Below are 26890 nucleotides of genomic sequence, written 5' to 3'. Positions count from 1 at the left end.
GAGGCATGGGTCTGGCTGGGGGAGGCAGCTAGGGGTCCGTGTGGTCTCTGTGGGCCTGGGTCCTCCGTTTGGAGTCAGATGAGGCCCACTGGCCACCGCCTGTCCTGGCCTTGAGATGCTTAGACTGGGACAATTTGGAGTATGGGATTCCAAAAGGACTTGGATGCTCCTCGGTGGCCCTGCTATTGGCCAGGGTTGGGCTCCCAGCATCTGGCAGGGTAAGGGGTATTGCATCTCCCTTGGCTTGCCATTGGTGGGGGCCTGCCTTTCTGGGGGAGCTCTGGGCATTGTCAGCTGCAGGATGGTATTGCTGGGACCTTGGGGTTCTCAGTGGCTGTAGGAAGCCATCCTTATGCCTGGTCCTGGAGGCAGGTACCCCATAACGGTGGAACTGCTGGCCCTGGGAGAGAGTGGGGAGAGAGAGAAAAGTGAAAGCTGGAGGCAGGAAAATTTAGGCTAAGTAGCGCAGACAAAAGCTAGTCCATTTACCCACCCATCTCTGGAGGCTGCAGCTCCAGGGACACTCAGATAGGAGGCCTTGCCAGGCAGCAGACTAGCAGGCCTATAGGAAGGGGCCTCTGTTTCTGTTTCCCCTTCTGCTGGGGAACAGGCAGGCTTGCTGAGACCACCCCTACTCCCTGTGGGTGTCAAGCAGACAATAGGGCCCCTGCTTCCACAGTGGGGTCTCAGAGTATGAGGCAGCCAGGCCAAAAGGGGTCAGTAATGGTTGCTCATGTGAGGCTTCTCAGAAGGCCTCACCAGCGGCAAAGAAAGCTGGGCTCTGAAGCCCAGAGAGGGAGAGCTGGGGGTCAGCCTAGCGCAAGGCACAGCACCTGGCCAGCGTAGAAGGTTTCCCAAGGCCCCCACAACTTTCCCCCTCCCAAGCAGCAGGTGCTCAGTTATGTTTCCTGGGACCGTCTCTGCATCCGGACTGTGGGATATGACCATAGTCGAGAGACTTCAGAAACTCTGAGAGATTGGGCCTTGGCTTCCCCTCAAAGAGTCCTACTCTGGATCCCACAATGGCTGTGTCTCATGAATGGGGTCCCAGGGAATGTGGGACCTATTGAGGATGTCCAACTACCTCCCTGAGTGGGCCAAGCACCACCTAGAAGGGCATCTGGGGTGCCCAAGCTAGACCTTGTGCCCTTCACCTCTCACTTCTTCCCCACTCAGCAAGGGCCTGACAGGGCACAGGCGTCTGTGGGTGTAACATCATTCCAGTGATTTTCCCATGAAGCTTGAATGAATCAGCACAAATCCCAGCCTAAGGGCTAGAGGGTCAGGCTCCCTGAGGACTCAGGGTGGCAGACGTGAACCCAGCAGGGCAGGACTCCTTGACAGGCATAGGGCCCTTGCTTGGCCACTCCCCACCTGAGGCTCCTACCCTGGCCCAGAGGTGCCCACTGCTCCCAATACCTCACACACTCCTTGCCCTCTACTGCCTCTGTCTACTAAAATCACACCCATTTTTCAGGGCCGGTTCCCTGGCCCTGCCATGTATCATCCAGTGGGGCGACTGTCTGTTGGCCCATCTATCTACACACTGTATCAGGAAGGAAGGCCAGGCTGGGGAAGGGCTTGCTCAGGTCACACAGCCAGAAGAGGCAAGGGGAACTTTGAGCCAGGGCCTCCTTGCCTCTTACTGCATACAGCCTGGTCCCTTCTCTGCACACATTTGGACTGGCAGCCCCTTCTCTGCCTATAGGATGGGTGGATCCTGATCCAGAAGCCCCCAGCATGTAGGCTGATTTTTTTAAGGTTGCCAGGCCTTTCTTCTGAGGTGCCTTTGGGTGGACTTGAATTTCCAACCTTTCAGATAGCAGTGAAGAACATTAGCTGTTTGCACTACCCAGAAACACCTTTTAAAAAGCAGAATCATATCAGAGTTGGGAGGATTTAGATGTCATCAGTCCAAACCACACCCCTCCCATTTTGCAGATCTGGAAACTGAGGTCTACTTAGGAGTTTCCCAGGGTTCACAGGGAGCTGGTCCCCTCAGCCAGCATGTATTATTCTTATACTACAGTGGCTACTGGATTACATGTTGTACTGCAAACTGCACTGTCAGTAGTTTCAATCCACCAGCCATTCTGTGGGAGAAAGATGAGGCTTTCTGCTCCTATAAAAGTTTACACCCTTGGAAACCCTACAAGGGGTTGCTATGAGTTGGAACTGACTTGACAGCATACAACCACCAACACCACCACTGATGTGTAGAATCCTGGTGTGGTGCTGTAGGATGAGCATTGGACTCTGAGCATGAGGTCTGCAGTTCAAATCCAGCAGCTGCTCCTCAGAAACTCTATACAGGGTTGCTATGAGTTGAACCAACATGACTACACTTAACAACAATAACTGATGTATAAACTCTCCAAAACCACAGATGCCAAGGTTTATTCCTGGCATGTATATGAAAAGCTAGCCACTCTCATAAGGGCCCAGGGGATACCATCCTGCCCACATTGGACAGATCAATGACGCTCAGCTAATGGGTGAGGAGGGAAGGATTCCATCGGCTGTCTTGGACAGGTTTGGGGCCAAGACAGAATGGGAGTCTTGTGTCCCACACCATTCCCTGAAGTCTTCTGGGATGAAGTCCTGACACCGGCATCCCTTCTGGTGTCGGACCTTCCAGGTCATTGTGCAACGGTCACTGTCTGCCCGGGATCTGAATCATGCAAAGGCTGGCTCCATCCTTGCAAGCTACCTGAAGATGCTTCCCATGGGCCTGATGATCATGCCTGGTATGATCAGCCGTGCACTCTACCCAGGTAGGACAGCACCTAGTGGCTGCTCAGGCTGCTTGGAGAGTGCTAGAGTGCTGGGATCTGTGTCCTTATTGGGCAGAATCATCAGGAGAGGAGGTAAATGCTAGATACGAGCCATTTCCTAGCTGAGGGGCAGCAGAGAGGAGAGTAATTCTCCGGAGCTACAATCAAAGGGGTTGACAAGGAGACAATGTGGTGTGCAATGCAGACACACTGGGCGGGGTCCTGTTTGACCACATACTGCTGTGTGACCTCAAAGGTGAAAACTAGTGATTCTGTGCCGCCACCGCCACCACTGCCTTGTATGCAAACTTGGGGCCCTACACCTGCCTGCAGGGCTGTGTTAAGACCCTGAGACGCCAGGTATCTGAAACCTTAGGTTAAAGATAGATTTCCTTCTGGTTCGTGGTACCAGCTCAGGAGGCCTTGGAAATTTGGTGCTGAGCATTCCCTGTATGTGGCTCTGTCCATCAGTCCCCATCTGTCACAGGACAGGGGTTTGAGGTGGAGACCCTATGCCTAGAGGATAGCCAATCAAGGAGAGCCATGATCCCTCCTGTATTTGAGGACTGCATTGCTTAAGGGGGCCTGTGATGCCACCTGTGTACAGGGACTCCAACCTACCTGGGTCTCCTTGTTTGGGGCTGCCTGGGTTTGCATTCTCCTCGAGGCATCGGTCTCTTCTCTTGCTCGACTCCGGGCCCATGCAGATCTCCCCACGGGCCCACCTAAGGTCCCTCGGCTCACATGGGGGGTACTCAGCTGTCGACGGGGGGGTGGGGCTGCCCCATTGGCCACCTGCTCTGAGTGGCGCCTCCGGAGAGGGGTCAATCGCTCCCTAACTTCAAAATACTCATCTGACCTAGATGAAGCCACTGAGGGTCTCCGAGGGCCAGGGCCATGGCTGGAGCTTCCCGAGAGGCTGTCTTGGTCACTAAGGGTCACGTAGTCATCATCATCTTCCTCCTCTTCGCCATCCAGCCCATTGGGAACCCCTGCCCTCAGGCTGTTGGAGTCATTCTGGGCCATGGACAGTTGACGCTGAAGTGGGGTATGGCCCAGGCCCATTGCCTGGGGCAGCCCACTGTCGGTTCCATTCTGGGGGGTCTCCTTGTCTGGGGTCTCTAGTGCCCAATCAATACCACCACCATCCTGGGCAAGTAGGTCTGCCACAGGGACTGTCCGAGGCTTGGGCACAGGGGGCCTTGGTTCAGAGTCCCCTTGGGGGAGGCCATTGGTGGCAGGGGGCCCATCTGGGAGGTCCAGGCCAGGCACTGGGGTGGGGCTGCAGCCCTGGCTTTGCTTCCATAGCTGATGTTGGGCACTGGCTTGGGATGTGTCACGGATCTTGATGCGGTTCATCTGACTGGGCTGTGGGTTCCAGATATTGGGGTCAATGATGTTGATGTAGCCCAGAATGTCACTGCCTGGCTCGGGGTCTGGTTCCACCCATGTTGGCAGGTACTCAAACATGTTGGCACGCTCCAGGTTCAGTAGCCCTGGGTGTATGGGCAGGGGAGGCTCCGGGAAGTCACTGGACCGCTCCACCAGTGCTGGGCCCCGCAGTCCTGGGGGCCTCTTGTTCTCTGGTTTCTCGGTGCAGGTCTTGGCGAGCTCATCGGCACTCTTGGCCTTGACTAGTGCATACTTGGGATTGACAAGTTTCTTGGCCACAGTGCCTGCAGGCACCAGGGGGACCACGGAGGGCAGCATGATGGGCTCGGGCTCGGGCTCCTTTTCCATGGGAACACTCTTGAGGCTGACACTGTGTGATGTGAGGTACAACTCCTGGAACTGTCGGTCGAACATCTCTACCACCTGGCCAGATAGCACTGAGATCACGTTCCGGTCTGTCCGGGCAGCTGACCATGTGAAGCTACAACACAGAGCGCAGTGCAGGTCAGCACACCAAGTTGGCCTCCTCCCAGAGCTCCATGCCCACTGTGCTGGACCCGTTCCGTTACCTGTCTTACACACTATGCCTATGGGGTACCGGGCTCATTTAAGGGAAGTGAGAAGGAACAGGGGGCCCATTTCATTACTCACTGTCATCTCTGTGACTGTCTGGGCCCAGCTTCTACCTCCTCCTTGGCAGTGTGGAGGGACCCTGGGTAGCATCAACACCTGGCATGGTTCAACACCTGGTGTCACACCACCCAGTCCCTGAATCTCCTCTACAACACAAGGTTCCCACCCCACTGGCCCAAGGCAGCTTTTCAGGACAGTCTGATGCTGTATGTGACTTCATTGCTCTGACTCTACTTCCCAAGGACAGGAGGAGGCTGCCTGCCCTGGCCCACTCCACCTCTGGGTGACACGTCTGGCATAGACAGAATCTTCCTCCTCCTGGGCAGTCTTGCTCACATCTTAGCAGTTTGGTATAATAGTCAGGAGTAGGACAGAAATCAGCTAGGGACCTAAGGTGCATGCGGAAGTTCTGCCTAAGTCTCAGAGCTGGAAGTCACCTGTAAGAGCCACACACAGCACGGTCTCCATCCACAAACATGAACTTCTGGGCTAGTGCTCCTTTGAACTTCGTTGCTGACCGGGTGAAGAACTCTGTTCCCCCACTGCTCCGGACTCTGAGGTTCTGCGTGGGGAGAAGAAGAGACATGGACACAGAACTGCACCATTGTGGCTTCAAAGCCCTGCCCAGAGCACAGAGTGTTTCCACAGGAGGGTCTGGGCATCTGGGGACCCTGGACCAGGCAGGAGATAGTGGGCCCTGAGGCTGGAGAGGAGGCCAGCTAGGAATGGTGCTGGTGAGGTTTTGTCCTGAGGTGTTTTCCTCAGAATGGCGCCCAAAGCACACACACAAGCAAGTGTCCTGAGTTCAGGTCAGTTTGAGAAATGGTGCTGGGTGAGGGCAGATGGGGGCTACCTTGGCATCTTAAGCAGGAGAGCAATGGGCACATTCTAGAAGGCTCATGCTGACAGTGGTGTAGGGGTGGCGCAAGGGGGAGAGGCAGGCTTCCTAGCTGCCCAGGTGTCCCCTGTTCTTTCTGGCATCCCGTCTAACCCTTCTTGCTGAGTTCTGCTCACTGAGGCAGGGTTCCTGGAAAAACCCCCATTTTCCCGCAAAGCCAGCCTGTAATTATGACTAAGTGAGGTGTAACCAAAGAGAGAGAGCCCTGGTGGCACAGTTGTCAAAATGCCAACTGCTAACCAAAAGGTCAGCAGTCCAAACCCAGCGGCCACTCTGTGGGAGAAGATGTGGCAGTCTGCTTCTGTAACGAAACCCTATGGGGGCAGTTCTACTATTCCCTCTAGTGTCGCTGGGAGTTGGAATTGACTGGACAGCAGTGGATTTGCTTGGGCTTTATTTTACGCAACTATCACTACTGATTGTTTCCAGATGTTCAACGTCACCCTCAACAGAAATGATTCCCCATATCCTCTGGAATTTCCATTTTTCACACAAGTGACTCTGCCCTGTGGACCCCACGGGGCAGGAATGCCTTTATAGATCCTGTCAGGCCTTATACACGCCATCATGATGAGACCCTCACTGTCTCATAGGGGCATTTGGACAGGCTGTTACTGCCCCTCACCAACTACGTTGGGCCCCCAGGATCCACAGAAAGCCCTGTATGGGAATGAGGCTAAGTGGTGGGCTGGAAGAACCACTTCCAGCCTGATGCCCCTGGTGGCTCTATGTTTTTGCTTGTGTGTGGGGTGGCAGTAACTGAGGCCCCCAGTGACATGCACTAGCTGCCATGCTAGGACCTCGCTGAGAGAGCAGACATAATGAACCTGTTGTTGGCCCAGCCCAGGAGTGAGATATGCCTCAGCTCCTGGGCAGGCGGGTGGTTCTCCCCTGTGGACGGGCAGACGGCTTGTCTGCACAGGGCCAGCTCAGCAGGAAGCTGGCCAGGGCCCAGGACAATTAGTGCTTGTGACTTTGCACCGAACATAGAGCATTCTCGGGGACAAGAAGGTGGCATGAAGCTCTGCTGCTGTCACCTGTGCCTGCCCCATGACCCTAAACCTTGTTCCAAGGAAAGGCTTGGAACTCACACCTTGAAGACTCAGCCTCCCTGAGGGTATGGGCCCCCAAGCCCCTAGCTTGGGCCTGAACTTTCATGTGACTCTCAGCAAGGTCCTCTCTGGGCCTGGGTTTCTCCCTCTGCACACTGGGGAGCTGGCCTTGAACTCCAAGGCCCATCTGACCCTGGGGGTAGAACTTGTGGTGGGACAATACCTGGCTCCTGCTTGTTCCTGGGTGAGGCCTGACTCACATAAAGTACTGTTCCCTGAGCCTGGGCTTGGTGAGTGGACATGGAGCTCCCAGGGTACCTGGCAAGATGTGAAGAAGGCAGTGGTGGGACATTACAATGGCACATGAGGGGATCCAGGGCATGTCCTTAGACCCTCGGGGCCTGTTTTCTTTTCTGTGAAAAGAGGTGGCAGGTGTCCCTGGGAGACACTAGAGGCAAGTTGGTAGGGGGACAGGAAATGGCTGCAGGCAGAGACCCCAGTTCCCTGCCTCCTTTGCCCACGGCAGGCCTCCAGACCCCTGTGCTTACACCAGTGATGTGAGCCAGATTCAACCCTAGGCCAAGCCCACCAGCACTCAGGCTTGAAGCCCAGAACCCTGCAGGAGAGGCAGGGCTTGGCTAGAGGACACTTTTGTGCTCAGGATTAAATGGGGTGATCACTTGTTTTTGTCTGCAAAAAGCACCTAGGGACAGAGTGAAGACTACAGAAGGGGGCTAGGAAGTTGCCAGGGCTCAACACAGGCAGCACAGATGCTAGGTTATGACTGCACAGATGAAGGCTGGCACAGGAGGCAGCCACAGTGAGGATGGCATGGGCCCACCAAGGAGGCTGAGGTCAGCTCTCAGGGCCCCTTTCCCTCTGTCTTGAGGTCAGGCCAGGTGAGGGGTAAGCAGGGGATGGAGTCCTGATCTGGGAGGTGAACCCCTGATGCTCTGAGCCCTGTCCGTCTTTGATTCCTTGGGAAAAGTGGAGGGGGTGGGGGGCAGTGCCCACCTCCCCGGGCTGTTGTGAGGCCCTTTGCTGTTATGGGGACATGTGGCTGCTTTAGGATGGACCTTGACAGACTCTATCCTACTCCAGGGCTGTTCACGCCAGGCAGAACTGGCATTTGTGTTGGTTTTGTTTTTTTTTGCTGGTGGGGGCTGTCCTGTGTACTGTCAGATGGTAAGCAGCACTCTGGTCTCTGGCCAGTAGATGCCAACAGCACCTCCCTAGCTGGGATACCACAAACTGTCTCTCGACATAGCCACATGTTCCTAAGGGGCAGCAGATAGCCCTGGCTGGCCAACCACTGCCTGACCAGAGTCGAAAGCAGACATAGGAAAGGACCAGAGAAGGCAGGGTACCCTGGGCACCAGGAGGGGCTGAGCTAGTCGTGATGTATGGACCCAAGCACCCTCCCTAGGAGCCTCCTTCACTGTCCAGTGGGGCTGCCTTGTTCATCAGAAGTGAGTCTGGCCTGTACCAAGTGGCTGTTTCTGGTTTTTCCAGTTTAGCTGCACGAAGTTGACTCATTTTTCAGGCCAGCCAAGATTCTGACAGTTCCTAGTCAATGCTGAGCTACAAGCCTGAAGGACTATGTGGCGCCCTCAGAACTTGGAGTCACCCCTAGTGTGGACCTGACCCACTGACATATAGCGAGTGAGTGGGTGGGAAGTCGGGGTCCTCCCCCTGCACATTGCTCTCAAAGCCTGCTCCCTTATTTGTAGACTGGAAGCACTTCTGTGTCTCTTGTCTGAAGGTGCATGCTTCATCCCCAGGCCGGGCTGCTGGTGCACATGGTCCATCTCACTTGGATACCAGGAAGCCAGAGCAGTGCTGGCAATAGGTAGTGGTTTTCAGAATGTGCTGGGGTGAGATGAAGGAGGCTGGGGTGCAGACTGGCGGTTGCCTGGAGGCAGGGGTAAGGGTGGTCCCTGGCTAGAGTGCAGTGCGCCCTTAGGAGCTCAGGGACGGACCTTGACCCCTAGCCAGAGAAAGGCAGGCAGGGCAGCCATTCCTGAGTGGCCATTAAACATGGCCTTCTTTCCTCTCTAAAGCAGCTTACTGTCCTCTTCCATATCCCAGAGAGGTCACGTGGTGTCTGGGCTGGGGCAGGTGGCTGACCTCAAGAGGCCCACCCATCCTGTGTAGCTGTGCACCTGGGCCTACAGGAGCCAGGACTTGTAGGTACAAAGCTGGGCAGGGGCAGGGGCAGCCTTGGGATTACCATGAGGAAGTGCTCCTGAGACAGGCCTGGGCCCAGCTGGCCTGAGGGAAGAGAGGCAGGCCCAGGGTAAGACAACACCTGACTGGGCTGGGCCCACAGGAGCCACTGGCCACCACCCAGAGTTGCAGAGCAACAGACTTAACAGGCGAGAATGAGGAAGCCGGGGCCACACTTTCCCATGAAGGTGGCTAACCTTCCCACTTGGCTACTTCCCTGGTCACTGTGTCATCATCCTGAGAGCAGGTGGGTGGTTGGTGGGCAGGCCCCCTGTGTGTATCCCTCCCCGGCTCCAGGGTGACAGCAGCTTAGTGTCCAACTGAAGGGTCTGGAGACCTTGTACCTAAGCCCCTTTTCCCCTGCCCAGGTCTATATTTTACTGGTCTTGCCAGCAGCTGTGTAACTCCACTGAGCTCGCAGAAAGTTTTACAACCATCCTCTCCTTTAATTTTGTCTTCAAGCATCCCTTGAAGGCATCATGCTAGTCAGCTTCTTGCCCCTGGGGCCTCAGTTTCCTCATCTGTCCTTGCAGGAACCACACTGGGACAGCCTCAAGGTCCCTTCTGACTGAGGCATTTCAGGCAAGAGCAGAAGGTAGCCAGGGCAGAACTCAGTCCACTTCACTTCCAGCCCACCTCCCATTTCCTGGGTGCCTAGACAATTACAGGGAGAGGAGCAGCCAGGGCGGTTCTGCTAAAGGCCTGCAGATTCCTGCCACTCCCACCAAGGCAAGAATTGGGACCTCGGTGTTAGGGCTTGTGAACTGTGTCTGGGTGGGCCTGAGGCTGTGCACAGTGTGAGGAAGCCTGGGGGAGGACTGTGCAGGGTGGATGGAGGTCTCTGGCACTCTCCCACAGGATGAGACCTGAATGCCATGTCTGAGAATATGTGTCCTGTGTGCTGGACACCCTAGTGAGCTGTCAGCCACAGGAGCGTCACACATGGTGCTCATTACAATGAAGACGGGCAGGGCAGCGTGTGGGGCTTGGGGTCAGCGTACCCAGGAGACCACATGAAGCATCCTGACAGCCACAGACCTGCCCAGGGAGTTCAGGCCCAACATGAAAGGGCTCATCTGGGTGCAGGTGGGGGCAACTTGGCAAATACCAACCAAAGAAAATTGTGGGAGCCTGGCCCCTTATTAGCCAGCCTGGCATTGTTCCTCCCCCTAGGTCCTGGGCCTGAACCCTTTGAAATTCCAATGTTCAGACCACAGGGCTGAGCCAGAGGCCCTGCTGGTTCCTTCAGTGATTCTCTGGGAGTATCTTCACTGCTTCACCTGTCAAGGACGAACAGCTGCCCTAGCCCCGTGGGTGTTTCAAGGACTAGATAAGTTCACTGTGTAAACTGCTGAAAATGAGAGCAGTACAAAAGGATTTACTGTCATTGTGCATGCTGATGTATACTCTATAGGAAGACCTTCTGCATATAGTTGGTGCCGAACCGTAGCCAGGTTGGAGGAGGACTGCCCTGTCCCTAACCAAGACAATTAGTGTCAAGGTATCTGAGTGGAAGAAGGTGGCAATACCTATTCATTGGCCTTTGTCTGGCCTGGGAGGAGACACATCTCCTGGAACCCAGAGAGGAGAGAGAATGATGCTCAAAGTTACCAAGGCAGGCAGTGATAGGGGTCCAGTCTGCTCATTCCTACCCCACAGGCATCAGCCTGCTCTCACCCGCTCCTGGCTTTGGCTCCCACTGGACACCCAGAGGTCCCTTCTCCTCTGCTCTTATTCTTTGAACCCACTTCAACTTGGTACCATCATGGAAGCCTTCTCTGACCCCATTGTGGGCACAACCTCTAAACTACATCCTAATACCATTTTGAGCTTCACCCAAGTCAGAGCTGCCTGAAGATGGGTGAGCACACTGCTAAAGGAGGTGTGCAAGCAAATCCAGAGAGCCAATGTGGAATCACATACAACACAGCACATGGCTGGCACTTGGACAGCACTGCCCACACTTCTGACTGTTGGAGCGGGCTGTGACTGCTGGGATCATTGAACAGGGCTCCATGCAGAGTGTTTGCTGACTAGCCAAATGGCCCAACTCACCTTGAGGTGCCCCAGGTGCATGCAGGCTCGCTCACACATGTGCAGAAAGTACTTGACACTGCTCTCATCCACGATAATGTACACGGCCACCTTCCTCTTGAAGCCAGCGTCCAGTAGGTCCTTAAAGATGTCCACATCGGTGAACATGTCCATGACCACAGCGATGACCTAGAGCAGGAAGGATGCCAGGGTCTATTAGGTGGCTGGCAGTGGGCCTCACCACTCTCCCAGCCTGCTCCTGACAGCCTCAGGACAGGGAGCAGCAGGGAGGCTGTCTGCTCAGAACAGGGGCCTGCTTTGGCTCTGGCATTCAAGGTTAGAGTCCACACTGAGGATCGACAGAGGCTCTCTGGGGGTGGCAGAGGGCAAAGGGAAGAAATATTCAATGCACCTGTTGTTTCTGTAATCTAAAACTACAGAAAACAAAGCTCAGCTAATCTGAGGTGAGAACACAGAGGGAAGAGTGAGAAAGTGTAGGGAGGGAGTCTGGATCTAGGAGAAGCCTGACCTAGATGGTTCTTGAGTCTATTGCTGTTAAGGTTCCCCCAGGCAGGTTCTGAAGGTGAAGCAAGAGGTGTAAGCAGGCCGTATCACTGCTCTGCTCCTGGCTATGCTGGGTTACTGAGATGACAAGAAGGAGGAACGGGGATGCCAACTCCCTGAGAAAGGCAAGCAGCTCCCCTGCATCCCTAGTATGGATTTTGGCCTCCCTCCTGTCTGTTTGGACAGATCCCAAATGAGTACATGTCCTTCCTGTCATCTGATAATATTTGTCACCTTGTCACAAGTGAGCTCTATCTCCTGGTCCAGACTCAAGATGGGGCCCAGAGGTTAAGGTGCGTCAGCACAGCCTGAGGTGAGGGCAGGGAGCTAGTGTACAGGGGTAGGGTACAGGGAGAGGAGAGGGCTGTGAGTTAGGAGGTGCCTGGACAACGTTGTGCCCATTGGGGAGGTCTGTAAGGGGCCAGGAGGGGCTGAGTGCCCACCAGGCCTCTTGTCTCTCAAGCCTCCCCTCTGCTGCCTGCCCTCATCACCTGTCTGTCACACTGTAGTGACTGGCATGCATGTCCCTGTGACACTGGAGGCTAGGCCACAGGTATTTCAAATACCAGTAGAGTTACCCTGGTGCACAGGTTTCAGGAGTTTTCAGACTAGGAAGAAAGTTCTGGTGATCTGTACTTGAAAAGTAGCCAAGCAAAACCTATGGATCACAACAGATCACAGTCTGACGTGATGATGGAAGATGAGTCCTCTAAGTTGGAAGGTCTGGCTGAAATGACTTGGGACTGGGCAGCGCTTCCCTCTGCTTTACGTGAGGTAGTCATGAGTCAGCACCAACATGATGATAAGTAGCAACAACCACCACCTTCCTGCCCTACTGGCAGCAGACGGGGCGTATCAGTCTGGGGCCTTTGCCTGGTCACGGCTGCCCATGCTGCTAACCCTGGATGTTGGCTGACTTCTGAGTTGCCCCACCATGCTTGCCCTGGACTTGGCCAGAGTCCGAGAACCTGAGGCCAGTGATGTGCTATAGGTCACATGGCTGGACTAGAACCTACCTGCCCTGGGCTGTGGGGGCCCCCACCACAGTCTACAGACGGGGTGTCAAGGAGGCAGTGGAGACATGTTTGCACACCCCGTGGAAGCTCACCAGGCCACCCTGAAGGCACACCACAGCTTCGACTCTTGCCTGCCTCACCCTCACTCAATGTTGACCCTGAGTCGGACACCTGGCTTTCCATTGGCCCAGCGTTGCATTGGGGATGACTCCCCCCAGTAGCATCGGCATACCCAGACCCCACTGAGGCAGAAAGGGCTGAGCTCCATTGCAGCAGCACTTAGTGACAATGCACAGGGTGCTCTAGCAGTCTCCTGAGGCACTGCGGTGCTGGGCTCCCAATTTGAAGCTGGGTAAGTTGAGGCTCAGCAAGGTTGTAAGGTTTGCCTGCAGTTATAAAGCAAGCCAGGGGCACTGGCATTTTGTGTCTCAGGATCAAGCATGCTGGTCCACCGACTGGCTGGGGCCACTTATTCTTTTGTCCTTATAAGCACTAGATGTCTGCATCTCTAAAGGGCTGCCCAAATCAGGCAGTGGTCATGAGAAGGAGCAGAGGGCAAAGGTCAGAGACTGCTTGGATAGGTGTGGAGGAGAAGAGAGATGAGGCCAACAGAACCCACAATTCCACACACAATATCAGAATTGGGTATGGGGGTGGGTCACAATAGCCTCAGATCGTCAGGGTGATGAGACCCTGAGCTGGTGGGGCAAAGACTTCTTCCCCTGGGATCTCACCATTCCATGGTCCCCTGGCCAAGTTACTACTGTGCAAGCACACCGCCTCCCATGCTGTCTTAGAAAGGGGCTGCATCTGAGGCTGCCAGCACACTTCTTCCTGAGGCACAGTCCCTCCCAGGTCCCTGCCACGAGTCAGGGGATGGCCATAGCAAATAGGGACTTGCCCTGGGCTCAGGCTAGAGGAATGTGCCTCAGCAGGACTGTGCCATTGGCGCCACACCCCTTGGCATCCTTTGGCAGGTGGGGAGTCCTAATCCCAGGCACTGCTGTGGGTTAGAGCATTGAGACCTGACATGCAGCGAGTCCTACAGGGTCTGAGGCCAGACCGAGGCTCTCCAGGTGCTGGGCTGGATGCCTGGAGGTGGTGGTAGGAGGAATCTGTGCTGTGTGGAGGGGGCTGAGGCTCCAGGGCAGGTACCCCCAGTGTCCTGGTCCACAATCAGAGTCACAAGGTCTCCCGAGGCTCTTAAGGCTATTTTGTAGATGGGGATGTTGGGCTTAGAATATCAATGATCATAACTAGAGACCTGGAGCCCTACAAGGCCTTCTGCTCAAGACAAATCGAGACAGCCCAGCCCTCATGCCACAGGCCATACCTGACAGCCATTATACCGTTTGTCCTTCCCACTGCACACATGAGCCATTGAGGCACGGAGGGATCCTTCTTGACCCAGTAGTCTGGCTGGTACCAGTCATCTAGCCAGAGCTCCTGCCTGCACAGCAGAGCTGTTGGTGGCTCTGACCCACAGCCAGATGCATAGATGACTCAGTCCAGGAGCCATCCAGGAGCCAAGGCAGCTGGGGCCAGACAGCTCTTCGCAGGCCTGTTCCCATCTGCCACCTGTGGGTGTTGGCATGGCTCATCATTAAGGCCTATTGGTTCCAAGGTCCAGGACTGCAAGAGGAGGGCTCAGCTGTCCATATGCCCATACATTCCTACAGAAGTCAGGGCTGGAGGAAGAGAGGGGCTGGTTCTGGAGCCCTCTACTGCCCACTTTGGGTCAGGAGGCCATATCAAACAAGACTAAGCCATCCCATCTCATGTCCACATGAGTAACTGTACCAACTGCCTGATTGCCCCTAAGGTGTGGCCCCAGGGCAGGTTTATGGATGAGACAACCCAGAGATTCTGTGCCCCAGGGTATCTCAAGTAGTGGATGGACAGTCCCCAGCCCCTAGCTCCTAGGTGGCATAGTCCAGCTCCCAAGGAATGGAGCTTAGGGGTCCCCACTGACTTTTCCAATAGAGAAAGCAGACTGTGGGGGCCCAGGATCCCCTCAAATGTACCAACAGAAACCAGGAGGGTCCTGGTCCCTAGCCCCATAAAGCAGAAGTATGGGGGGCTGATGTTACATTGATGAGATGGGGAAGAAGGCAGAAGCTGGGCCTGCAAGGCAGAGGAGGGTCAAGTAGGAGCTGGGAAGATGTAGGCAAGAATCTGGACTTAGTGCTGGTGAACGATATCATCCATGCTTTGGTACATTGACAATGAGATCCAATCTCTTCCTGCTCTTCATACCCAAAGGCCTGTTGCACATCTTCTGGGGGTGCAATATGTGTAAGCCAAAAATGTGCTATGTCTCCTGTATTCCTGTCTCTAGATCTGGCCTCCACCCCTCCTTTGTCCTTCCACCCTCTCACCAACCCACAGACCCTGTGCCTCAAATCCTCACTTCCTTCCCATGGACCAGGGCTGCCTCTGGCTTGGTTGCTGCACTGGTCTCCTCTGCCGCCTACTCCAATCTCCTGATAGATTTGGATTCCTATAATATCCTTGGGTCAGGAGCAAACTATGGGCAGCCACATTAGCAGTGCATAAACTGGCCCCAAGTGGGAAGAGACTGGCCCAAGATCCCACCACAAGCACCTCCATGATCTGAGCAGTCACCAGGGCGGCAGTGTCTGTGCCATACAGCGTGAATGCCCATGCTGTGACCACCGCCTCTATCCCAGCAGATATTCCTCAAGTCCTGTCAAAACTGCTGCTGATCTGAGGCCACATGGATCAGGGACTGTGGGTCAGCCAGAGTGGGTGTCTTTTTCTGCAGACTAGTGGCAGTCTGAGCCCCTAGAATAGATAGACCCAGAGTTGGAACTTCTGGGTTTTAGCTAAAGCTCCAGGCTCTGGGTGAGGCTTGGCTCTCTGGGCTTTGGCTTCTTCATCTGTCAAATGGGAAGGTGGGCATGGCACCCCAGACTCATAGTGACCCTGCATAGTGACCCTGCCTTGCTCGGAGGTCCCACCAAGGGATGCCCAGATGCTCAGTGTGGCTTGTCTGGACCAGTTGAGTCGACAGGCTGCAGAGAGGAAGTCCCTGGTCCCCATGGCCCCACCTCCCTCTTGCATTCTGCCTCTCGGAGTGCAGACACCATGTCTGTGGTGCCCCACAGCCCACAGCCAGTGTTCTCTAACATCCCTGTGACCACAGATGTGTACTTAGAAAGTGATTGGGTGAAGAAAGCAGCTCTCGGTGGAAGGACAGGAGAGTGGGGCCAGCTTGGTTCTGTAGTTGGAAACGACTCGCCTAAGGGACAGAGGACCCGAATCAAGATGGGCTGAGCCTCGGCACCAGCTGAGGCCCTATCAACCCCCTCTCCCCAAAACAACCTCCATCTCCCAGGTCTCCGCACAGGCTTGGCTGCCTTCCCTCTTTCCTTCTCCTTAGACAAACTCCTGCCTACCCTTCAAATCCTGACTCAGAGGGTGCCTCCCAGGTTCCTCTGGGTCATAGCTTTGGTCCATCTGGTTGTGAAAATAATGTCTCTGCATTCATAAACACATCAGAATAAGGAAGGTGAGGGGTATGCCACCTCCACCCCCCGGAGGCCTAATGCCTGACATGTGGGCCAGAGTGGGAGTTTCTCCACCAGTAACACCAACCACTGGCAAGGGACAACCCTCTGTAATGGTTCCACCTGCCTGGTACCTCACAGGCCACACAGAGTTTTGGAGGCAGCTCAGAGCAGAGCTAGGCGAAGCCTGTATTTCCCCACCCTGAAGTGGACAGGAGAGACAGACACTCCCCACCCCTCCAACACAATACCTGTGAGGGTAAGTGCTCAGGAAATGCAAGTTGATACTAATTTCCCTCCTCCTGTCCTACTAACTCAGAGGTTATTCCATTCTCTGGGGCGGACAGGCTAGGAACCACCAGTCTACCCATTTCCCACTTCCCTCCATGCCAGATGAAAGGGCTGCTCCCTGGAATGGTGCAGGGAAATCTGCTGACCATCTTAAATGTTGGGATAATGACCATCGAAAGATCTTGGATGCAGCTTCCACTTCCAGCCACAATGTGATGGGGGGTGGTGGTGTAATGTGGAGTTATTTTCGACTCATAGTGAACCTGCATAAGGTTTCCAAGGCTGTAAATCTTCACAAGAGCAGAAGGCCTCATCTTTCTCCTACAGAATGGCTGGGAGTTTCGAACTGTTGACCTTGAGGTTAGCAGCCTGACTCGTAACCACTATGCTACCAGTCACGATAGAAAAACAAAAACTGATTTTATCCTCTTGCCTTAAAACAGAAAAGCAGACAACATATATGAAACACTGATTTTCAGATAACAGTGTGGCACAGGAAAACAAACCAAGGTGGGCCCTAGTACCCCCGCTCATGCCTAGAGACTCCCTGGACTGCCACAGGGAGAGGGAGGCTAGGTGGAGTCCAGTGATTTCCCTGAGTTGAAGAGACAAGGTTTAGAGTTTGCAGGAGACAGCTGCACAAAGAGAATCCAGAGATTGTCAGTGTCCCCTTCAAGAATTCAGTGACAACTGGCTGGAACATGAATGTGAGTAGCTACTGAGGCTGGGGAAAGGACCCCTGGGAAGGAGCAGGGGAACAGTTGTCTGTGGGTGCTCATGTAGTTCATGCTCCCATCAGCCAGAATGAAAATATTTCTTAACACATAGGGCATGGAGTAGAGTTCTCAGAAGGTATTGCCTCAATAGTGGGGGCAAATATGCCTTAGGACGGAGGTCCACAAACTTTTTCTGTAAAGGGCCAAACAGTAAATATTTTAGGTTTTCAGGGCACTGTGAGTTAATGCGCCAGACTGCAAAGCCATCTGAACTGCAAGGTCAGTGGTTCAAGCTCACCAGCAGCTCCTTGAAAACCCTGTACAGGGTCGCTATGGATCGGAACTAACTCGATGGCACTTCACAACAACAATGGTCTATTATGCAACTATTCAACTCTGCTGCCACAAAAGGAAAGCAACCATAGACAATACATAAATGAATGTATACGCTTGTGTTCAAATTAAACATTATCTTCAAAAGGTGGTGGTGGTAGTGTGCCGTGGAGTTGGTTCCGACTCACAGCAACCCTGTATAGGGTTTCCGATGCTGTAAATCTTTATGGGAGCAGAAAACCTCAGCTTTATTCCGTACAATGGCTGGTAGTTTCAAACTGCTGACCTTGAAGTTAACAGCCAAATTTGTAACCACTACACTACCAGAGCTCCTTCTACAAATGTGGGCTGGACTTGGCCTAGAGTCCATAGTTTGCCAACCTTTACCTTAGAATAAAGTCTGCTCTGCCCTGCCTAATAAAGCTCAAAAGCTAGCCTCAAAAGCATTAAATTGTTTTCAAATAACTTAATTGCATCCCAGAACAAAGACCTCAACTGTTTATAGGAATTTAAAAAACCTCCAGCACAATATAAAACTCATCATGTCTGGCATCCAATAAAAAATTACCAGGCACAACAAGAAATAGGAAAATATGACTCACATGAGAAAATCAATCAAAAGCAACCCAGAACTGCTTACAGATTTTAGAATGGGTAGACAAGGATGTGAAAACATTTTATGTGTATTTCATATATTCCAAAAGTTAGAGACATGGAAGATAATTTTTTTAAAAAAGAGCCAAATTGAACTTTAAGAGGTGAAAAAGAAAACATTTGATTTGAAAAATACACTGGATGGGATTAATAACAAATTGTTTTTGTTAAGTACCATAGACTCAGTTCTGACTCATAGAGACCCTGCATAGGATATCTTGGCAATGGCTGGTGGGTTTTTACTACTGATGTTTTGGTTGCCATTCCAGTGCTTATCCTACAGCACCACACCAAAAGACCATGAACTTGATATATCAATAAATACTAGCTAAAATGACACACAGAGGTAGGAAAACAAACAACAAACCATGGTCGGAGCATTAGTGAACTTCAAGTGGTGTAGTAGGTGTCTAAGAAGGATGGTAGAGGGGTTAGTAGAAAAACAGCTGGAAAAAATAATGGCCAAAACATTTCCACATTGGATAAAAATGATAAATCTACAGGTCCAAGGAATTCAATGAATTCGAAACAGAAGAGACTTGAATTAAACCACCTCAAGGCACATCACCATTAAAATCAGTAATTAAAAGTAGCCAAAGGAAAAAAGATCATTCCATATTGAGGAGCAAGGATAACAGCAGACTTTTCATGTAAACCATGCAAGAAGACAACGGAGTAACATCTTTAAATTATTGAAAGGGGAAAAAAGAAATTATCTTTCAAAATTGAAGGTGAAACAGACTTTCTCTTACACACAAGAGTGGAGAGGATTAATCCCTAGCAGATCTGCAGTAGAATTATTACCCTCTTTCTATAGATGGTGAAACTGAGACCTATGGGTCTGCAGCTCCTTCCCTGTGGAGGCCAGAAGCAGCCTAGTTCAGGCTCAGGCCTCCTCTTCCTTTGTTAGGGTGTTGTGGTATGGAATGGAGGTAGGAAGAGCTCATCTCCCACACCATAACCCTGTCCTTCAGCAGTAGGGTAGGACAGATGTGGCTGTGCGCCTCAGTTCTCCTGTGTTCACAGCATGGCCCTCTCCCCACATTCCGGTGGCACTGACAGAATAATGTGAAGGCTCTCTGGAAGTTAGAGAGGACTCCTGGTATCCTTGGAGCAGACACTGGATCTCTGGGCAGTGCTCCCCATTGGCTCTGCCAAACCAGTTTGTCCATCCACTGCCTCTAAAAGCCTATCACTGAACAAGGATAAGTTTATGTAACAGCCTTGTCTTGCCCTCCCAGTGTAAGTGGGGAAGGAGTCTGTGTACATGGTAAGGAATGTTGACCCAAGCCAGAGTAAGAAGTAGGCCAACTTGCTGACGTCCATATGATCTTTCCCAAGGAGGGATAGGTGTGATCAATTCGCTCCTTGGCACCAGCTGCTACATTTCAGAGAGGAGTCACTATCAGCTCGTGTCAGAGGTCTTGTCCTTATGTGCATTCCTAGTGGAGTGTGACCCCACCAACTGCTCCCAGATCTCACCCTGGATCCTGAAACCAGACCATCAGCACTGCCTGGAACGTAATGCCCCTGGACCTCCTGGTACAGCCACTCACTCCCTGGGTGGCCTAAGGCAGGTCACTACTCCACTCTAAGCCTCAGTTTCTCTTGTCAAGAAAATTGGCAGGTAGATTAAATGACCTGCAAGGCCCCTTTCCCCTCCAACATTAATTGGCTCTGTGAAAACCTTCCCCACTCTCTGGACTATTAAGTCGGAAGCCTCATTAAGGCCAATTAAAGGAGGCTCATGACTCCTAAGCATCAAACACTGTAGCAGCTGGGGCCAAGGAAGGAACTGATCACACCTACAGCCAGAAAGATATTGGACTTCCTCTGTCATTCAGGAAAGCTGCCAAAATAAGGAGCCTCCGAGCTTGAGGAAAGGCTGTTGGTGACCAGGGCTGCACTTATCTCTGAAGCAAGAGGACACAATCAATCCCTCCCTCTTTTGGTCTGCCCCAAGGACCTCCAATCCTCTCTGAGCTCTCAGGCCTGACAGCGCAGAAGTCAGTCAATGGGAAATCTCAGGCCCATAGTGTGGTGCTGTAGAATAAGCACTTGACCACAAGATCGGGTTGAACCTCAATTCCACCAGCCACTCCTCAGAAACCCTATAGAAGGTCGCTATGAGTTGGAACCAACTTAATGGCACTTAACAATAACATTATCCTGGTGCGGTGCTGTAGGATAAACATTGGATTGTTAACCACAAGATCAGTGGTTCAAATCCACCAACTACTCCTCAGAAACCCTATACAGAGTTGCTATGAGTCGGAACCAACTCAACGGCACTTAACAACAACTAATCTTACTGTCCAAATAGTAAACATGACATAAACAGCTATGACGCAATTGAGAGTTCCAACCCCCCAGACGACTGAGCCTGGAAAGGATTTGCTCAAAGTCACACAGTGAGGGAAGGGCTCAGGTCACCTGATGGTGTCTTTACCCCATTCAGTCAATCCCCAGCTTGAGTGCCTCCCCAGGACATGGGACTCAGCATTTGGCAACCCAGAGTACTTCCCGAAAGGCTCCCAGTAAGGGACGAGGATGCAGAGAGAGAGGATGAGAGTTGGCATCACTGAATGCCAGCTATGTGTGGGATGTCATGCTGAGTGCTTGAGAGACCTGTTTTGTTTTGTTTTTGAATTTAAACCTCATCAGAAGGTTGTGAGGCAGGCATTAACCTTACCTGTACACTGAGGAAGGAGGAGCTATCTCAAAAAAGCAAACTGAGAATGCCAGATAGCCAGAGCTAGATGAGCAAGAGTGAAGCTCAGTCCTGCTGGTGAGGCCCTGAGCGCTACAGACATTTGGACTCACACAGGATGGCCTGCCAGGCTGTAGGGCATGACTCACCTGCCTCTTCCACCAGTCACTAGAAGCAAAGGAGCAGATGTTTCCCTGGCAGGGCGGCCACCCCACTCTCCCTAAAACTCTCCACTAAGATGCAAACACCATCAAGTAGGAAGCCTTTGGAGGCAAGAGTCAGCTTGGGATGGGATGATGTTATCGGAGGAGGGTTCCCACCCAGACTGGTGAGGGCCTGGGGCTAGGGATGGGCACTGTCAGGGCAGGCTGAGGCAACTCCCATCCTGTGCTGTGGTCTGCACAACCCTTGTGGGCTCTGCACTTGGGGACAGTTGACTGGGCCACCTCTTGGACCTCTCATGCTACTGGGGGCTGTCCTGGACTGTTGGTGGAGGGGTGGAGTGAGAGCCCCCTCAACTTCTCCCTATCAGAACTCCTGGCGTCTGGATGCCTAGTGGGGACAGGAGCCTGGTGAAAAGGCTTTTACTGTGATGCTTCTGGCTGAGTTCAGGAAGTGTCAAGGAGGCTGCATTCAAACACAGGGCTCCGGAGGTGCTTCTCCAGGGCCTGTAAACCTGAGTTCTGCTCCAGGCGCTTCCAGTTTTCATCTGTCTGACCTCAGATGAGTTATCCACCCTCTCTGAGCCCCACCAGGGCTCAATGTCCTCATCAGCACAATGGAGACAATAGCTACTTTATAAAGTTGTTATGAGGATTCAGCAATGCAGGGAAAGCGCCTGATCAGCACCTGGCATATATAGCTGGCATTTAATAAATGTCTCATTAAGCTGCTTTTATTTTCCTGCAGCCACGCCACCAGCCAGGGTGTCAGTGTGTGAAGGCAGGGGCCTGATAGGAAAGACAAGGCTCAATGGCCCTGTGAGCTTAGGTTTGAAAGCTCTTTCTGGCTATGTGGCCTTGGGTCAGAAACATTCCTCTGGGTGTCGATGCCCAGGACACCCAGAGTAGCATGATATCTGAGTTCTGGTCCATGTTGGGGGAGAGTCTCAGTATCTGAGGGAAAAGCTCCTGCTGGGACAGCTTTACCCTTTTCCTGCTATGGCAGGCCCTCCTTAGCCTAGCTTCACCTCTCTCTTTGTCAGAGGCTGCTACAGGAGTGAGACCAGGCACAGCGCTCCCAGGCGTGATGTTACAGGCCCAGCCTCTGGTATGCTGCTGGAACCCCCTAGCAGGTTTTTCCCCAGATAAATCACTAGCTCCCAGGGGCTGGGGGAGGGGAGGCATCCAGCACTAACTGGACAAGGAGTCTGGTTCAGGCATGCAGTGGCCTTCTGTCTCAGTCTCAGAGAGCTGGAGGCACTATGGCTGGCTGGTGGCTCAGAGATGTTGAGCTGACTGCTTAAGGCAACACAGCCAGTTGGTGTCAGACTCAGGACCCACCCATACCTTGTTGTTGTTGTTAAGTGCCTTCGAGTCGGTTCCGACCCATAGCGACCCTGTACAGGGTTTCCGAGGCTGTAAATCTTTACGGGAGCAGAAAGCCTCATCTTTCTCCCACGGAACGGCTGGTAGTTTCGAACTGCTGGCCTTAAGGTTCACACTGGTCTCAGATAAATCTAGGCCACAGTGCAGCTGGATGTCAGCATGGAAGGGACCCTTCAAAGTCTCTAATGCCTGCACCCATTGTACAGATCGGATGACCACAGTTCTAGGTCATACAGCAAGGTAAGGGCCAAGCAATGAGCTGACCCCAGCACTCTTGGATCTTTGAACTTATGTCCATTATTTGGAGTCTTTTAGGCTGGTGTCAGTCCTTATGGGAAGACAGCCCCTCCCAGCAGCTGAATTGGCGTGGCTGAGAGGTGCTGTGTCACTTCCCTGCCCCAGGGTCTTCCTGTCTTACTGACACAGGGCAGGGTGAGGAGCTGGCAGTTAGCCCAACACTCCAGGACAGGGGCCTACACAGTGGATCCCCCATTGTAGGGCACAGGGGAGATGTTCTCACTGCACTGGTAATGGGAACTTGAGGAGGGATGAGGAAGTGGAATGAGAGGTGATGAAGAAGAAGAGGTAAGCTCCCAGCCAGCAGGGAGGCAGGCAAAGCACCTTGTCATCATTCGTCAGGGTCTTGGTCTGACCCTGCAGCCCAGGAAGCAGCCAGAGAGGGCAGCTGGCTTGACTGTAGGCAGCCTGGACCAGATGACCCTCCCCAGCCCTGCCTACTGCTGGATCCTGCCAGACGCTGGGTAGTCGAGACCAGACCCAGAGTCTGGGGGCAGCACAGGCTGGCTCCTGCCCCTCCACCCAGGAATGAGCTGGGTGCCCTTTGGGCAAGGACTAACCAGTTGGGCCTCAGTTTTTACCTCTGAAAATGGGGCAGATAATGCCTCCTGAGATTATAAAGTCTCGAGCACTCAGTAAACAGCAGCTAGTGTTATTAGAGCCTCCCACTCACACACAATGGCAGCCATAGGCCTCCATAGGTCCTGGGGTAGGTATGAGGGCCTGACTCACTAACAGGCCAGCGCTCTTGAACACATTCCCCGGTGCCTTAATTCCCTCATTTGTAAGAGGAGCGGCCTGGCCTCCATCCCCTTCAAGCCATCCCGATTTTACCAGGTTTTCTGGCCTTCCCAACATGATGTCCAATGCAGGGAACAGTTTCGAATAGTGAGCCCCTGTCCTCCTGAGAGGTAGAGATCAGGGAAGGGAAGTGACTGGCTGAGGGTCTCAGCAGACCTGCATTTAAATCCAGGATCTACTTCTCCTGGTTATGTAACTTAGGCAGATGACACTGATAACCTTGTGGGGCTTTTGTGGGATGTAAATTAGGTTAGGGGGGTCCCAAGGGGCTGCACGAGGCAGCTAGGCCTCAGCTCTGACCAGAGGTGTGGGAGGAGGCAGCAGGGGATGGCTACCAGGATGCAGTCTGGCTGGCTCCAGGCACACCTAGCTGGCTCCATCATTAGGCCAGGCCTTCTGTCTTTCCATCTAGGGGAGTAGACCCTTCCTCTTCCACTGTTCCCATGCCAAACTACTGTCTGCCTCCTTTCTGCTGCTGCTAGGGAGGAGGACTGTGGAGGGTAAGGCCTGGCCCCCTGTGAGGGCCTCAGTTTCCCCATTTTAAAAACTGGGGTGGAGGCTAGATGATGGGATCCCACCATGTCTTCCCAGGGGACTGGGTCCTCCTACCTCAAGCCAGAGCCATCCCTCACCAAATCCCAACATTAGCAGTGCCTTCCTACCCCGTGGCAGCAGGTGTGGGGAAGGTTATGCAACCTGAAAACGATGAAAGTCCTTTCTTCCTCCTTCTCCTCCTCTTTCTCGTCACCTGACTACATCTTCACAACATCTCAAAGACACAGCTTTTGTCTTCATCACCTCCATTTTACAGACCAGAATAATGATGCCCCAAAGTTGCCTGGAGTTGGCCAGTAAGTTGGGAGAGAGGCAGGCTGAGACCCAGGCTCCCTAATCTGGGCAATCTAACTCATCTGGTGCCTTTTGGGACAGGGACTTGGCCTTTCCAGAAACTTCAGCTGTGGCCACCTTGTCAGTTCCTGACCCACTTGTGGTTTCTCTACCCAAGAGCTCTCCCAGGCCCTGTTAGTCAGCAAGGGTGGGCCATGCAGCAAGTGGCTGTATCTTTCTGGGCCTGTTTTCCCCCTGGTGGTGAAGTGATAGAGAATGGTAAGATTCTGCTGGGAATACCTAGCCCACAGACCCCCAGGCCAGGACAGACAATTGCTAATCAATCACCACTCTGTAGCAAGGCTTCAATCCTTTTAAACACAGATGAATTTTGAAAACATGACACCGCGGAAAGACACAGCTCTGCAAAAGAGGCACTCAGTCTGGCTGTCCCTGAAAGTGGTGAGCAGCCTGTCACAGAATGTGTGTCAGGTTGTTAGTGTCAGGGTGGCCCCCCACATTCAGGGCATTGTGGCATATCCCTCACAGTCTAGCATGGGTCTTGAAGTAGGGGTCCAGACTGTCCTTCATTGAGTTAGCGCTCAGAGATGAAACTCAACCCAGGTGGAAAATATCTGGTTGCACTCCCACCACTTCCATTGCTGAGGACCACTTGCACCCTGCATCCCTCCCTGCAAAGACCCTGTTGTTGCTCAGTTCACGGAAAAGCTCAGCGATGGTGAGCAACTGGCTCTCAGTCACCCAGTGCCGCCAAGGAAGGACCAAATTTAAACTTGGACCTCTAGGCCAGCCTCAGATGGACTCAGCCCTCTTCTCAATCTCCATGACTACTCCTGAAGTCTGGGTATGGCGCTGTAACACTGGACTGCTAACTGAATGTCAGTGATGCAAATCCACTCTTTAGAAATCCTATACAGGGTCACTAGGAGTCAGCACTAACTCAACTTCACTGAACAACAACAACCCCCCCACTAACAGAAGCAACAACAGAAGCAATACTAGAGATCTCAGGTGTGTGAGACTCCTGTTTCTCAGGGGGCGAATCCCAGCCATCCCAACGGAGATGGAAGAGTCCACACAACTGCAGCACCTTCAAGCACCCTCTCTCTCTGCAAAAAAACTGAGGAGCCCATAAAAGCAGAGAGGAACCTTTCTCCACGAAGCCCCTGGGGGCCTCAGGCACAGTTTTGGGGGCCAGTGTTGGGCTCTGAACGAACGTGTGCTGAGGCAGGGATGGAGAGTCTGGGGGCTAGACGGCTGGTCCAGCGCTCGCTCACCTTCTGGGCCTGGCTGATCATCTTGCGCACAACCTCCTTTATGTGGGTCTGCCCGTCGATGGGGGGTTGCATGTAGACGCTGGCCCGTGTCACACCGCGGTAGGCAATGGTGTCCGGCCAGCCCAAGTCCAGCTGGGGGATGGAGCGGTCCGACTTCTGGGGCCAGTATTCCAGTGAGGGAAGCAGCTCGGTCTCGGTGGGGGCAGCACCGTCGGCTCCGCTGGTGCCCTCGCCCTCACCGCCAGCGTCCTCGGGTCCCCGGAGCCCGCCCACGTCCCGTGGGTCCTCGGATCCAGGGTCGTACACCTCGATGGTCTCCAGGATGCGCTGGAGCTCCAACTCCGAGAGGAAGTCGCGGATGTTTTCCCGCTTCAGTACTTCGTGGAAGGCTTCGGGGCCGCGCGCTGCAAGCGCCTCCAGCGCCAGTCGCTGCTCCTCGCTGTAGAAGAATTCGGGCTTGGACTCGCTGGAGCGCCAGTTCACGTGGCTGTCGTCCAGACATTGTACCTGGGAGAAGGCCATGGTGGCACCTGCCCGGCGCTTCTGCGAGGGGTGAGCAGGGTAAGGGAAAGCCCGGTGGGTGGGATCCTAGTTCCGGGCACTTGCCTGGGAGTACGGCACGCTGCGGAGCCTAGCCGCTTCTGCGACTCCGTCCATGGAGCCTGCGTAGGAAGAACCGGTGAGCCGAGCAGGGCAGAGGGCGTGTGGCCGGGCGGGGCCCAGGGCGGAAGGAGTCCGGGACGGGACGGGACGGGGCGGGGCTGAGGAATGGGGCCGGCACGCCCAGGAGCCAGAGTACCTGGGTCTGTTGGGGAGCGCTGTCCAGGGGCTGTCTGGAAGCGTCCGAACTCCTAAACGACTTCTGGCAGCACCACGATAAGCTCCTAACTGTTCAAAAGTTCCCGAAGCTGGGAGGCAGGAGTCCCTGCGGGGTTTGCTGCTCTGGAGTGTCCTGCATTCTGGTGGCTGGAGGAAGGGAGGGGCTTTAAACGCAGGGCGCAAGGGGTCAGCAACCGGCTTCAGTAGAGGTAGAGGTCTGGGTCGAGAGGGCAGCGGCGAGGCCCAGGGTCGCAGTGGCAGGCGGAGTGGTGGCCTGGGGCACAGAGGCGGGGTGACTCAGGGGCGTCCGTCCAGCCCGCCACCTGCGATCACGTGCTGCCAGGGCGGGGCCGGAAGCTGATTCACCCTCAACAGATACACTCTGACGTCGGGTGGGGCGCGCCGCCAATCCACCGCGGCCCCTGAGGGGTGAAGGGCAAGAGCTCCTGGCAACCAAGCGGTCCAAAGAGGGACTGT

The 26890-nt window shown here is 53.7% G+C and overlaps 2 protein-coding genes across 4 annotated transcripts in view; one reads left to right on the top strand and one right to left on the bottom strand.

The window, feature by feature from the left end:
- The window catches only part of SLC5A10 (solute carrier family 5 (sodium/sugar cotransporter), member 10), a 72893-nt gene that overhangs the window by 27160 nt on the left and 18843 nt on the right, over window positions 1–26890 (top strand). For all 3 annotated transcript variants that reach the window (XM_006875521.1, XM_006875522.1, XM_006875523.1), the window contains one exon: window positions 2639–2774. In XM_006875521.1, the coding sequence (XP_006875583.1) occupies window positions 2639–2774 (136 nt within the window). The remainder of the gene's footprint in view (window positions 1–2638; window positions 2775–26890) is intronic.
- Window positions 29–26116, bottom strand: FAM83G (family with sequence similarity 83, member G). Its single transcript, XM_006875520.1, has 5 exons — window positions 25595–26116; window positions 11031–11198; window positions 5237–5361; window positions 3396–4647; window positions 29–400 (listed from the first exon to the last, which is right to left on the bottom strand). The coding sequence occupies exons 1-5, from the start codon at window positions 26114–26116 to the stop codon at window positions 29–31; spliced, it is 2439 nt and encodes an 812-aa protein (XP_006875582.1).

This window comes from Chrysochloris asiatica, unplaced genomic scaffold (assembly GCF_000296735.1).
Source record: "Chrysochloris asiatica unplaced genomic scaffold, ChrAsi1.0 scaffold00331, whole genome shotgun sequence".
NCBI lineage: Eukaryota > Metazoa > Chordata > Mammalia > Afrosoricida > Chrysochloridae > Chrysochloris > Chrysochloris asiatica.
Note: the sequence above shows the minus strand (reverse complement) of the source record. Positions and strands in the feature narration are given on the sequence as shown.

Bases quoted from the DNA above. Each gene is read 5' to 3' on its own strand.
- FAM83G (XM_006875520.1), bottom strand. From the start codon at position 26,116: ATGGCCTTCTCCCAGGTACAATGTCTGGACGACAGCCACGTGAACTGG. The intron at 4,648-5,236 runs GTGACTTCCAGC...TCTGTGTTGTAG, and splicing joins GCTGTGTGTGGCTCTTACAG to CTTCACATGGTCAGCTGCCC. The intron at 401-3,395 runs GTAGGTTGGAGT...ACTCTCTCCCAG, and splicing joins CCCCAAACAAGGAGACCCAG to GGCCAGCAGTTCCACCGTTA.